Source organism: Lissotriton helveticus, chromosome 12 (genome assembly GCF_964261635.1).
Source record: "Lissotriton helveticus chromosome 12, aLisHel1.1, whole genome shotgun sequence".
NCBI lineage: Eukaryota > Metazoa > Chordata > Amphibia > Caudata > Salamandridae > Lissotriton > Lissotriton helveticus.
In genome coordinates, this window is record NC_136073.1 from 801,697,773 (window position 1) to 801,712,938 (window position 15,166).

General features: G+C 45.3%; 1 protein-coding gene across 1 annotated transcript in view; it reads right to left on the bottom strand.

The window, feature by feature from the left end:
- CTSK (cathepsin K) overlaps positions 1 to 15,166 on the bottom strand; it is a 56,409-nt gene that overhangs the window by 18,853 nt on the left and 22,390 nt on the right. Inside the window, exons 4-5 of the mRNA XM_078669931.1 lie at positions 2,736 to 2,891; positions 1,613 to 1,831 (exon numbers count right to left, since the gene is read on the bottom strand). Coding sequence (XP_078526057.1) covers positions 1,613 to 1,831; positions 2,736 to 2,891 — 375 coding nt within the window. The remainder of the gene's footprint in view (positions 1 to 1,612; positions 1,832 to 2,735; positions 2,892 to 15,166) is intronic.

Below are 15,166 nucleotides of genomic sequence, written 5' to 3' on the forward strand. Positions count from 1 at the left end.
GCCGGGCCGCTGGCGGCCCGGGGGCCGTGCTATGAGTACCCGTGTTGTAGAGCTTACATTTAGCCTCAATTTTAAGCTTTCTTTTTTTAACTTAACATCTTTTTCTAATGGTGATTTGTTCATGTTTTCCCCTAGTACAAGGAAGTGCTGTGTGAGCATTTATTCCTGATAGATATTGGTACCCTACAGTCTGCACAATTAGTTCCCGGGGCTCATGTATTAGAATGTTATGCCTTTGTTATACTTTTGTGCTCATAGGAGACTACTCTTTCTCCCCCAGATGCTATTCTTCACCTCTGTCACAGTGCAATAGGATTGTGTTTTATCTTTTAAATGGCATCCATGCTGAATTCTGTGAGAGGCACTTTGCGCCAAAGTTATCTTGGAACACTGCTATGAACTGTGACTGGGATGCAGCCCTGCTGGTGCCAACTTTCATCCTGAGAAGGAAGATAGCCGTGCAAGAGAAGTGTGCATGCCTGCTCACTTAGACGGTGCATTTATTAATGCGCAGAGGGAAACTTCCTGACACATAATACCAAGGAATGAGGTTAGATCATTCCAACAGGTTGGCAGAAGGGTACTCCCGCTATGCTCTCGTTAGCATAGAAGTACTAGTGGTAGATAGGAGTAACATTAGACACAATTAACATCGATGAATTGTTTGTGTTTTTCACCATTCTAATAATGCTTATAAAATTGATGTGTTTTATCTGTCTAATAATCACAGTTCACATTTTATTTACAAGGATTAGCGCCTTTCAATAAACATTTGAAAATGCATTATCATTTATTTTCTTGGTAACACCTTGGGCATGCAAAAGTGACAAACGAAAGGGTGTTAGATCTGTTTCCACAAATTCCTTGGGAATCAGAGTGGTCAAGGTCGGGGTTACCAGTAACATCTATAACTCTCAAAGGTTAGGACTTTAGATGTGGTACTTTGAGCAAGCCAAAACCAAAATTTACTGGTAATATTAGTAGACTCAGTCTCTATATTGTGAAGTTTAGAAGACCTAATACACAGTCCTACTAAATTCGTATGAACCGCATAATAAGGTTTTACTGTCTTGGGACTGCCTTGTTCATTTTACCTCTGAAATCGTCACATGCCTTGAGAGTCTAAACCCCATGTCATAGACAGAACTGAAGGTTTTAAAAGGAATTTAGTTACAAAGTAAAACTTTGATACTGCCCAGGGGTCCCTAAAATTCTACAGTGAGGTTCATCGCCTGGTAAAATGAAAAAAGGGACTCCTGAAGCTTATTTGTGCTATTTTGGCAGTCAGAGCAAATAAGAAAGCCAAAGCGCTACTAAAGATGGTAGGATGGAGTAAAAAATAGTAGTCTAGTGCCTAAAAAGGACCAACAATACAAACAAAAATAAAAGGACATACAGTACATATGAATTGTATTGCTAAGCATTCTGAAGAAAAGAAATCAACTGTCTGTACCAACATGCCAATGCATACTGATGTTGCCAGAGATGTTCATGCCACTTTGGATTCCAGTGTTGCTTTAGATACCCTTGCCGCCACTCTGATGATATTAGAGAAAGATGGGGCTGAGCAAAAGGACGGGTGCTGGTGTGCCGATTGCTGCTGGGCTCTTACCTGGGCGATGTAGGGATAAGCATCCTCTGAGTCAATGCCCTTGTTGTCCCTCACATATGCAAAGGCATTGGTCATGTAACCCCCACCACAGCCATCGTTCTCCTTGACACAGTCAACTAGGTTCTGTGGGCTGAGGTTCACCAGCTTCCCTGTTGTCCTCTTCAGCTGGCCTTCCAAAGCCCCCACGGAGCTGAACGCCCAACATGACCCACACTGGCCCTTCAAAAGAAACAGAGACAGAAAAGCAAGTTTCAGTGTCTATGAGCCTGGCAGTTCTTTATTGCAGGAGAAACTGACCTAATAGGTGTATTTGGTGGTCCTGATTTATTGGTAAAGGGATGGCAACGTAGTCCTTGGAGTCCACATAGATAGGAACATTTCCACTTGTAATAAGTTTAACCTACAAAAATATTTTCACTTACTTAACTTCTACAAAGAGAATGGGCAAATTAGATCATCTTGAAAGATATATTTTCACCTGTAGTAATTTTGATCGAATGCTAATATTTTCACCTTATTTAACTTATATTCATTGCTTTAAAGGCATCCCTTCCTCCTTGCAATTGATCCCACTAAACTTAAAGATTTGGAGCAGTATTCTAACTTTAGTCCTGGAATAGATGGTGTAGTCATTATTTAGGTCAAAACTGTTGCCAAGGCAAAATATTTCACTATGAAAGTAGTGTTGAAATTATTAATGAATGAAATTATCCTTCCAAATTATTAGTGAGTAACGTTCATATCTTTGGGTTGCTTTATGAAATGAAGAACTGAATGTGACCAAACAATTACAAAAATGTGTTTTTCTCTAGTGTAAAATAGTCTCTCATGCATTCCAGTAGACTGGAAGTGGAAGTATACATCCAGACATCCAATAGCATGATGGCAAGACTAAAATACTTAACTGGTTTGATCTAGGATTTAACAGAATATCTCAAGCCAGTGGCTGAGGTGGGTTCATGCAAGCGAACTAAGGTTTGAAATCTGCTAATCCTAAACTCACCCTGTATGTATTCAACACAAAGTTGACTTCATCAGCCAAAATAGGAAGATGCATGTGTGTGCTTAAAAATGTATTGTGGTGAACTTCAGTTTACAGGGTGGAGTGTTGGGGTTGTCTCACCTGATTCCGCACTGGGGTCACGTAGCCCTTCTTCCTGTAATCAATGGAATCTGGTATCTGACCTTCTTCATCAAGCTCTGGGTCGGTGTCATTGGTAAAACGTTGTGTGCGTGGTACAATCAACCCCGTCATCTTCTTTGAAAGTTCCTCAGATGTCTAGGAGATAGTTGGACAGAGCACAGGGGAGTGTTAGTAGCAGTGTGACAGCCTGAATGTGGTGGTTAACTGTGCAGTATAGTTGAGTTTACAAAGGAACGCAAAAAGTGTAATGGTATCTCATTGGAAAATCAGGCAGAAGCAAGAATGTTATAAGCATGGAGCAATACAGTTAAAAACAATGTATCTAATTTCATGATATCTTTGTCAGAGCTGTATCACTTAGAGCAACCTTTGGGTCACAGGTGCAAATGAATCCTCTTTCTTCCTGGAGAGGATTCTGTCTATCATATTTCTGTCATGTGCATGGACACAGAAGAAACACTAAGCGACACCCTTTGGTTGAAAAGGAAGCTACCAAGTGAACTGGCACCATAGCTTCTCGTATCGGGACTAACAGGCAAATTTGTTCCCATACTGGGGCCTACTTATGAATTTGGGGTGGATCTTTTAGCGGGGTTCCGTCGGAGGTAGGGTCTAGTCACAACCTGCTTTTTGTAGCATGTTTACAACATACTACATACTGATCTTCACTAACCTAAATGTGGAGGTCAGTGCCTTTGCCTCTTCAAATTTTTATGTGTGTAGAGCTCTTTTCCAACTGCGGAAGGGATGAGAGAGTAGCTAGAAGATAAGGAATACTTAAAGGGGTGGATTAAGAGGAATATGGAGAGGTTTTGGAAGGGGTGTGCAGCCTCCCACAAAGAGTAAGCCTTTTCCTATTCCCAAGCTGCACTAATTACCAGCGCCAAAAGAAACCAAAACAAGAGTAAATGTATTTGAGTTCAGAGCTGGAGTAAGTCCAGCACCACACATGGCCAATTCATGAGATTGCAACACTCTCAATAGTAAATAATAGAGTTAACATTACAGCCCATATAAAACATCAAACATCGGGGGCGGAGCCAGGTCGGCGACCAAGATGGTCGACCTGGCTCCCGGCTCCGTCGACCTTCTCCCCCTACTGTGGGTTCCGGTCGTCGAGGCGGCGCTGCCGACACTTTCTTGGATGACGGAAGGGGACCCGACCCGCTGAGAGTGACTTCGGAGGCTCTCCGAGCTCCGACGACGGAGATATGCCCCCCCGGCCGGGGTGGCCTGCGCGAGTCCCGCAGCCTGGTCCTCGCGTGTTGTTGTTGCTGGGACGAGTGTGATTGCAGCGGCCGGAGGGACCCAGAGCATGCCGATCACCCGCCGAGGCGTCCTAACCCGCTCTGGACGCAACCCCGACTTTCGCTGCTGCGAGTTGTTTCCCGAAGCTGAATGGAGGGCCCCCCTCCACCCCCCCTTTTTGATTGCTGCCCTGCGGAATAAGAACATGCGAAGCCGCTCTTTGTCCCCCTGATGTTGCTCGAGTGACTCGCTTGCAGCTATCTGTCCCTTACACTCCTGGGGATCGGAGCAAGTTGATATGCGCTGCTTTGGCATTGCCTGTGGGCATTGGGGGGCATGGATGAGATCAGCGGTGGGGGAGTGGAGGTGGCTGCCTCATCGTGTGCGACCGGGGAGACGCTCGGACGACACCTAAGATGGCGGCTTGATGTGAGCCCCGGCGGCACTTCTGAAATGGACCCCGCTTGGAATCATCATCCCGGTGAGCAGCACCCACCCGTAGGGATTGCGACGCACACCTCAACCAGAGCGCGCGGATCGGATGGCCCCCCCCCTGTGTATTGGTAACGTACAATATGGATTGGGTTTATATGGTGATCAGACCCTGGCACGCGTGGAAGTATGAGAGAGCCTGATCCCGGCGCTTTTTCATGTGACTTTGGTTTGGTGACTCTCTCTGCGCATTTCTGGTAGGGCCCGAATGGATGTCTCTACACGACCCTACCTGTTTTGGACAAGTGGGAATATGTGCGTGGGATTCTTTGGTCGTTTCGAAGTGACTCGTCGCAATGGTGCCTGGCCCATGGATTCAAGGGGAGGTCGGAAATTCCATCGGAAGTGATGCTGTGGAGTCCCAACTGTTGCACCCCCCCTTTTTCCGATGGCTGATGTCGTCATGTAACGTAGCCAAGTGACCTGCTGACATTTTCTGAACCGGACCTAATTTCGCTGCTCGGGGACTGGTTGTGGGTTGTGAATAGCCTTGGAGTGTGTTGAGTCCTCGTGTGGTACACTGTTTATTGCTCCCCTGGACAAATTGTCTTTTGTACTGTTGCCACTCTGATTGATTGCCTTTACATCCGTATTGACTGTGCCGCGCCTTAGATTATGGCTGGGTGGGTCTGGATCCCAAGATGGTGGTCGTTCTCTTTGCTTTTTGACGGGGGGGACCTTCGAAGAGGGTGGGTGACTGGGTGGATTGATGTGGTAATCGCTGTCCTATCTTGGTCGGTGTCCTGGAAATTTTGCATTTGCGCCGCTATAATTGCAAGCTGAGCACTGGGGGGGGGGACCTAGACTGGAGACCCTCGTTATATTCTTTTCCTTTCCACCTTCTCTCTCTTCTATATTTCGGGTTCTTCACGGGGCGACAGGCACACTGCTAAGGGGGAGGCCGTAGCCGTAGGCAGGGGTGCGGGGTGGGTGGATTGGGGAAGGGTATTCTTGTTTTTCACCTTTTTCTGTTTCTAGGGCCTCTTTTTTCTCTTTGTCTCTCTCGGCTGTCCTTTACTTTCTTCTTCTTTTTCTGGGACTCGAGTAATAGGTTGTTCTATGTATGTTTTATAGGCTCGACTTACGAGGGTGGATGTCTTTCTGAAGCTTTACGTTATAGCGGACTCATACTGTACTGGTGGGTGAATTGTTTGCTTATTGTTTATCCTGATTATTGCCCGTTAGCGCCTACGTCCTGCCTACGCCTATCCTGCTTGTGAATATCCTGTTTCTGTTAACCATCTGCTCTACTACTGCTCGATTGTGTGACACCAGATCCTTTTCTTTTTATAATTATAAAAAAAAAAAAAAACCTCTTTAATCCTGGTATTATCCTGTTACAAGCACTGTCCTGTGTTGCATTGGGGCGTTTTGGGTACGTATTATTGCGTTCCTATGGCATGATTGATTGCTTTATACGTTTCTTACGTAATGGCCGGCCGTCAGGGTTGTAGGCCCACGACTGTAACTGCTTTCAGTACCAATAAAGGTTTTTTAAAAAAAACAACAAAAAAAAACATTACAGCCCATAGGAACTAATGTTAAATTAAATTAACGCATTCTAACTTTTTCAAAATATAAATAAATGTGCTTCAATGTTTAAGAAAGTATGTAAAAAGAAGTTATCATTATTCATTATAACATGTTATTGATCTTTGTTTTTAAATGTAAAATGCAATGTTACTTTTTTTTAAATTAAATTCATTTAAATCAATGGTTTAAATAGCGTCATAAGTTTACTACAAAATAAATTTGAATTTTATACTTTAGAAAGTTTTTTTTTAATTTAGGTCTTAAGAAAAATAATTTGAATTTCATATATTCAAAATAATTACACATTTACTTTAAAACGAAGCTAATGTAGCGTTGAATAAACTTTAAAACGTTCCAAAGGGAGTTCTCTTCTTCAATAGTGGGGACCTCCACTTAAATGTGTAAACTTACAGTAATAACTTTCACAAATTAGGCTCCCCCCTCTGAAATCAAAGGGTGGAGACATGCAAGTCTACACTTTTGAGTAACTTTTAACTCCTAAATGGTAAATAGCCAAAACATTGTAAAGGTACTTAAAACTGTAAGAATAAATGTACTAGTAGTAAATATACACGTGTAGATTTACCTTTTTGAATATGACCCATGGATTTTAAGGCCTAGGACCATGTTTATCAAAGGTTACTGTGGAAGTTTTAATTTGTTCTAGTGATATGAAGCCTTGATTCAGGGCCTTTTAAATAACCGAAAGTGTAAGTGGTTTACTTCACTTAAAGTCCACCGACAGTGAAGCATTGAAAATATAAAGCATAGAAGTGATTGAAGCAAGAGTGTAGGGTTTTTAAAAATATGTTTTTATTGGTGTTAAATTATACCCAAAACATCATGCCATCATTAAATTGTGATAGACCGAGACCGTCATCTTATAGAATGGACAACTTTTTCAGATGGAGCAGAGGGACATGGATTAATGAACATAGCAGTCTTTAGTCAATAAGAATGAAATATAATAACAGTAGTCATCTCATTGGACCCCATCAAGCCACTGAATGTATAGTTAATATGCCACGACTATGCATTGAGTTGTGTGTGATATATAGTCGGGTAAGGAGAGTGTCATCCAAACCCATTCAGTATGTAAGTTCAAGCAGTGTGTGTTTGGCTTCAGACTACATTGATATTGCCTCCATGGGCTGCCTCTTTTAGTTTAGTCATTAAGTGGTCCCACTATACCCCTGGTTTTAGCCTGATTGGTTCTGGTGTAGCATATGTTTCTGTTTTTTCTTCACACAAGGTGCCATCCAGCAACCAGTCTTATATTTTCGAGTTCCCTCCTGTCATCCACGCTATTCTACATTCACTAACAATAAATGCAAAGTTGTTAATCCGACCGAGAGTGGTATTTCAGCTTCTGATGCTAGATGCAGATCATCTTGTGCCACAGGGTGAATTAATTTGACTCCATGGGAATGTCTTCCTGCTCGCCACCTGGCGTACCCGGTAAGATACAAATATGTCAAGACATTACAGCTTTCTCAACAGTGATCTAGTGGTGGTTAGAGTACCGTTAGCAAACCAAGGGGTACAGATCTGCAGCGGTTGGAAGTTTGACCCAACCTCTGTAGATCTATGCACCCCAAGCTTAACTTTATAGCTTTTTCCATTGAAGGAGATATATCTCAACTAGTAGCTAAGGATATGTCAGTGAGGAAGCATGTGTCTTCCAAGCCGGCCTGCCAACTAACCACAAAGCCCAGTGAGTCCATCTAACCTTGTCTACGAAGTTTCTGGGTTCAGGTAGATTATAGGCCAACACTATGCTAAGGCTTCCTCTCTCAACATGGTTCTTTTTTGTTGGGAGATATGGATAAATTCAGGGTTAGGTTGTTGACTGCAGGAGTAGAGTGTAGGTCAGTGGTCTTTAAACTTTTTAACAACCAACCCCCCTTCAAGTGAACTCATTAAATCATTTAATTAATCGGCCCCCCTCAGAATTTTTCACAATTATTCCATTAAATTGACAATGCTTAAATGTCTCGGCTTATTTAAACTCAAGACCTTCTTAAACATTGCAGTTAAATTCTGTTACTGTTTAAAATACATGCTTGCCAAACATATTATTATGGCCAGACAGGCCTTACTAACTGTAAAAGTATCCACATTGTGATTATTAGAAATGGGGGTGGCCAGTCTGAAGAATATTTGGAGTCCCTTCCCCATTGACACCTTCTCCCAGCCAGGATAAATAGGGACAACAAATATTAGTGTTGACCCATTACAAGCAGCTTACTGCTGCTCGTTTTTTTCTGCTTAAAACAAAGCACTGCTATCAGCATAATGCTTCTTTTGCCCACAGCCTGCTGCCCCTCCCTCCCCCGAGATCACTTGAGGCCCCCAAGTTTGAAGACCTGATACTGAGCTCAGCATATTAATGCAGCTCAGCTCTACTCTAAATAATTCCTAGCAGAATACTCAGGCTCTCAGACTGCTCTGCACCACACATTGCATGTCCGATGCAACCTACTTGTGCATGCTATAGACCCACAGCAAATACCTCACATCTAGAGACCACACTACTCCCTTTATGCAATGAAAATGCTCTACCCAGCCAAAGAAAGATAAACCTCTTTGAATATAGCACACTTAACCCCCCTAAAACATTCCCTATAAGAGGGAAATCATAACTCATACTCTACGTCGCACCCAACAAACTCATACAACCATTCCAGGTTAATTCAAATAAATTGTCGCACCCAACAAACTCATACAACCATTACACGTTAATTCAAATACATTTTCAACACAGATGCTGTCATTGTGCTCTCCTTGAACCACATTCACAAAACAAGGGGGCTAAGTTCCCTACCTCAAACAGAGCTCCCAGTTACACATATGCTCTTTTAAAGGCTCTAAAGTCTCCAAAATGTGCTAGCCTTGCAACCTCCAACTGGTTGGTGCTCCATACCAAAGTAAAAACTACATCATTCTGGGACCTCCATTTGAAAGCAAAGCAAAAACTGTCTACACAAACTTCCAGGCTTACCATACCTGCAGTCTCACAAGATTGTCAAGCCTTGCAGTCACCAACTGACTGAGATACAATACCACTGCCAAACATCAATGATGACTCAGACATCAATGATGAAAGGAGACAACTAAGAGCCACAGAAAGACGCTGGAGGACCATGCCCAGCACCACTCATTGCGATCAACTTAGAACAGTCCGGAAGAAATACAACAGGCATATCAAGAATAAACAAGCATTGGAAATGTAATAGGTCTCGCAATAACGCGAGTCTGAACTATTAGCATTGTAAATGATAATGCCCTTTATTTTTGCGTTCTGGTTTTTGGAACATAAATAAAAGGCTTTGTCATTTACAAGGCCTATAGCTTAAATTTGCGTTAAAACGAGACCTATTGCATTGCAATGGTGGTGGTGCTGCTGAGTTTTCTCTGAATCTGCACTCTGAATCTGCACTCTGAATCTGCACCCACAATCTGCACCCACAATCTGCACTCTGAATCTGCACCCACAATCTGCACCCACAATCTGCACTCTGAATCTGCACCCACAATCTGCACGCACAATCTGCACTCTGAATCTGCACCCACAATCTGCACTCTGAATCTGCACCCACAATCTGCACCCACAATCTGCACCCACAATCTGCACCCACAAGCTGCACCCACAATCTGCACCCACAAGCTGCACCCACAATCTGGAAGAGGTGTGGCGCCGCGGCCAGGGCGACTGACGCTGGAATCTGGGGACCACGGTTCGATCCCCGGCTCCGGCGGCAGGTCAGCCCAGCACCATGTGACTCTGGGCAATAGCTCGCTTAATCTTCCCGACGTCCCCCCAGCGCCTAGAGACCCTTACGGGTGATTGTGCGCTTTACAAATGTGGACTTTACTTTACTTTACTTTAATCTGGACCCACAAGCTGCACCCACAATCTGCACTCTGAATCTGCACTCTGAATCTGAATCTGCACTCTGAATCTGAATCTGCACTCTGAATCTGCACTCTGAATCTGCACCCTGAATCTGCACCCTGAATCTGCACTCTGAATCTGCACCCACAATCTGCACCCACAATCTGCACCCACAATCTGCACCCACAATCTGCACTCTGAATCTGCACTCTGAATCTGCACTCTGAATCTGCACCCACAATCTGCACCCACAATCTGCACCCACAATCTGCACCCACAATCTGCACCCACAATCTGCACTCTGAATCTGCACTCTGAATCTGCACCCACAATCTGCACTCTGAATCTGCACTCTGAATCTGCACTCTGAATCTGCACCCACAATCTGCACCCACAATCTGCACCCACAATCTGCACCCACAATCTGCACCCACAATGTGTGAGTGGCGTTGCGTGTGTGAGTGGCGGTGCGTGTGTGAGTGGCGGTGCGTGTGTGAGTGGCGTTGCATGTGTGAGTGTCGTTGCGTGTGTGAGTGGCGTTGCGTGTGTGAGTGGCGTTGCGTGTGTGAGTGGTGTTGCGTGTGTAAAGTAAAGTAAAGTCCACATTTGTAAAGCGCACAATCACCCGTAAGGGTCTCTAGGCGCTGGGGGGCCGTCGGGAAGATTAAGCGAGCTATTGCCCAGAGTCACATGGTGCTGGGCTAACCTGCCGCCCGGAGCCGGGGATCGAACCGTGGTCCCCAGATTCCAGCGTCAGTCGCCCTGGCCGCGGCGCCACACCTCTGAGTGGCGTTGCGTGTGTGAGTGGCGTTGCGTGTGTGAGTGACGTTGCGTGTGTGAGTGGCGTTGCGTGTGTGAGTGGTGTTGCATGTGTGAGTGGCGTTGCGTGTGTGAGTGGCGTTGTGTGTGTGAGTGGCGATGCGTGTGTGAGTGGCGTTGCATGTGTGAGTGGCGTTGCATGTGTGAGTGGCGTTGCATGTGTGAGTGGCGTTGCATGTGTGTGTTGCGTTGCGTGTGTGAGTGGCGTTGCGTGTGTGAGTGGCGTTGCGTGTGTGAGTGGCGTTGCGTGTGTGAGTCGCGTTGCGTGTGTGAGTGGCGTTGCGTGTGTGAGTGGCGTTGCGTGTGTGAGTGGCGTTAGGTGTGTGAGTGGCGTTGCGTGGATGAGTGGCGTTGCGTGGGTGAGTTGTGTTGCGTGTGTGAGTGGTGTTGCTTGGGTGAGTGGCGTTGCGTGGATGAGTGGCGTTGCGTGGATGAGTGGCGTTGCGTGGATGAGTGGGGTTGCGTGGATGAGTGGGGTTGCGTGGATGAGTGGGGTTGCGTGGATGAGTTGCGTTGCGTGTGTGAGTGGTGTTGCTTGGGTGAGTGGCGTTGCGTGGGTGAGTGTGGTGTTGCGTGGATGATAGTGGGCTTGCGTGGGTGTGAGTGGCGTTGCGTGTCTGTAAGTGTTGCTGTGTGGGTGAAAGTGGCACAGAGCCTTTGATGTGGCCTGGCGCAGGAGAAATGCTGCTGCTGCTAATTAAATACAAGAGTGGCCGGGAAGCGGCCGGGAAACACAAGTACGGCCGGCCACATAATTAGGGGAGGAGAAGCCGCACAGCAAACGCTGGGAGAAGCCCTTTGATGTGCTGTGCGGCCGCGATGCGCGCTCTGTGCTGGGGGAGGGCAATTAGCCTGAACTCGCGGCAAGATCAAACGAAGGGTGGGAGGGACATTGAGGAACAGATGGCCATGAAAGTGTATGGGCCAAAAGCGCGTGCCTGTGGCCACGTGCACTCGAAGAAAACGCCACGAAAAAAAGCGGTGGTTTCACAATCAGTTCGAGCACTTGAATTCTCGCCATTTCCCATTCCTTCGGAATGGTAAAGGCGAGACCTAAAAATCCATGTATTTCCAATCTGCACTGTATAGCGCAAAAAACAGACCCAAGGAGCTCTTAAACATCATCAGATGCCAAACCTCCAGACCTGATACGTCCCTAGGGCCGGCATCCAAAGAATGGTGCGAAAACTTCGCCAATTTCTTCAATTATAAGATCTCCAAGATCGAGCGATCTCTCGACACCAATTGCGCCTCACTTCCCTATAGCAGCCAGGGTGAGGTGTTTGGTAGCGCTCCCTCTCTTACTACTAAACCCTGGTCTCTCTTTCAGTCCATCCCAGAAGAAGAGATCGTCAAACTTATCTCCACCTCCAAACCCTCATCACATGCCCTAGACCCTCTACCTGCACAACTCACTAAACAGCTGAAACTCTCCCTAGCCCCTCTCTGGTACAGGATTATTAATAGCTCCCTTAAAACCGGAATCGTTCTGGATTGTCTGAAAGTCGGACAAGTCACCCCACTGCTAAAAAAAACAGGCCTAGACATAAATTACCTAAACAACTTCAGACCCATCTCCAACCTTCCTCTTCTCTCCAAAATCCTAAAAAAATGTGTACTCCCAACAACTAACCCAACACCTGGACAACACCAACCTTCTCGACTCCCATCAGTCGGGATTCAGGAAAGGTTGCAGCACTGAAACCGCAATCCTCAACATAATAGATGACATCCACAAATCATTGGACTCGGACCAATGCTGCCTACTCATTCTCCTAGACCTATCGGCAGCATTCGACACAGTAGACCACAAACTTCTCCTCAAGGCCCTCGAAGATAGGGCCGGTCTAGGCGAGGTGGTCCTCAAATGGTTCTCCTCATTCCTCCACAACCGCTTCCAGAGAATCAAAATCAAAAGCTGTGAGTCTGACCTCCACCCTGTCAACAGGGGAGTTCCCCAAGGATCAGTGCTCTCCCCTCAATTCTTCAACATTTACATGGAACCCCTCACCACCCTACTCAGAAATGCTAACATCCCTTTCCACTTATATGCTGACGATACTCAAATTTACTTGGAATTTTCATCGGCCAAAGACATTCAAAGACTCAATGAAACACTAAGAGAAGTGCAACTGTGGCTGTCTAGTAATCACTTAAAACTGAATCCGGACAAAACCGAACTCCTCCTCATTTCGAACAAAGAAGAAAACCCACAAATGGTCGAGTGGATAAAAGCTATCGATGCGCTCAACGGGAACCTCACCCTGGCTGATTCTGTTAAATCTTTAGGCATTACACTAGACTCAAAACTGGACATGACCAAACACATTAAGATCTCGGCGAAGAGCGCCTTCCTCAACCTGAAGCTACTAAACAAAATAAAACCTTTTATCCCGCCCAAAGATCTTAAACAAGCTACTCAAGCATTGGTGCTGTCAAGACTAGACTATGGAAATGCAGTCCTCTCTGGAATAGCTAAAACACATCTTACTCCTCTGAAAACAACTCTCAATGCGGCTGCCAGAATGATCACTGGAATAAAGAAATTTGATCATAGCTCTCCTGCTCTCAAAGAACTCAAGTGGCTACCAATAGGACTGTGGGCGAACTTCAGAACAGCCTGCCTCACCCACAAAGCCCTTCACACAGGCAAACCTGAATATCTGGCGGCCAAACTCAAAAAAGCCGGCCAGAACAGGACTCTCAGAAGCTCCAACAGCCTATTTCTCATCCTGCAAAAATCACGAAAACAGAAAAACGCGGCCAGGTCCTTTCCCCGGCAACGCGCCCAAAATCTGGAACTCTATTCCCCCTCACATCAGAACTACTCCTTCCTTCGCTAAATTCAAAAGTCAGCTCAAACCCCTTTTCCTCAACCAATCCCTAACGAACAGATAGGAGCATCTGGAGCCTTGAGATTGACACATCCCTCATCCCGGATTCGATGTTAACATGACCTTGATATGGAACTCTTACGTCACTGTCACTATGATTATTATTATCTGGACTGTCTTGCCTTATTGTATTTTGTTCTGCTCTCTTCCTCTGCTGTGTTACTGATGTGAAGCGCTCCGATACCCTCTGGTCAGGCTAGCACTAAATAAAACTTCTTAAATAAAATAAAAATATAGGGCCTGCCCTATGGTGGTGAAAACTGGGCAGCCACACCTGGCACCAACCTCGGGGTGGGGGCCTTTGGGGCACTGTGTTTAGAAATAACATAGGTTGGTCAACTTTTCATGGCAGAGGCGCCCAAACGTTAATCGACTATATTCTGGTTTCTACCATCAACGCAGAACGCATAAAGCACTTTGAGGTGATCAATAACGTACTCAGCGACCACTATCCCCTTAATTTAACATACTCAGAACCTGATTGCCATAAAAACCCAGCTAAGGACCATTTCGCTTTATTGCATCAGGAAAGACTCACGCTAAATAGGTTGAACGGCTTCACCCTAAAATGGGGTATTTTAGATCAAGAACTGACCACCATAAGAATAGTTGAAAAATGCAGGACACTTATCGATAACTGTCTAAATCCTATGGCCACTGCGAATGAAATCCTGAGCGACTACGACAAAATAGTGAAAACCATAGGAAACGAATTAACCAAACCTAGAAAACAAAACAACATACTAAGAAAAGGATGGTTTAACACCAAGTGTACAAAAGCCTATTCTAACCTAAAGAAAGCCCTAGCAAAGAAAGAACGAAATAGGGAAGAAATAGTCAACTTAAGGAAATCATACGCTTATGCTTTAAAACAACGGAAAAAAGAGATACAAGCCAACCTCTGGACTCAGCTTTTAGACAGCAGCTTGCAAAAAGACCATTTAGCATTCTGGAGAATAGTTAAAACTCCATTCTTAGCTGGGAACAAGGAGGGCCCATCCTTAGACATTGCAATAAACGCGGAGGATTGGGTGCTGCATTTTTCAGGGGTATTTGGAGCGGAAAAAACTGGAGAGCTAACTCCTAGCCCTGTCCTTCCGCCGGTGAAATATCCGTTGGATATTCACTTTACCATCAACGAGATCCAGAAAGCCATTAACCTGGCAAAAAATGGTAAAGCGCCAGGACCAGATTCCGTCCCAATGGACCTATATAAATTTCTCCCTGACCTCTGGTCCCCTTTATTAACAAAAGTACTGAATTCAGCTAAAGAAATCAATCTCCCTAACTCATGGTCAACATCAATCTTGGTCCCTATTTTTAAGAAAGGCAACAGAGACAGTCCTTCCTGCTACCGACCTATCTTGCTCTTGGATTCAGTGGGAAAGATGGCAGGAAGGATACTTCTTGATCGTCTCCAGGAGTGGTCTAAGGAACAAGGGCTCCTCTCAGACCTCCAATACGGGTTCAGGTCAGGCCTGAGCACCGTGGACCAAGTCCTGAACTTAACCCTACTGGCCGCTAAATAC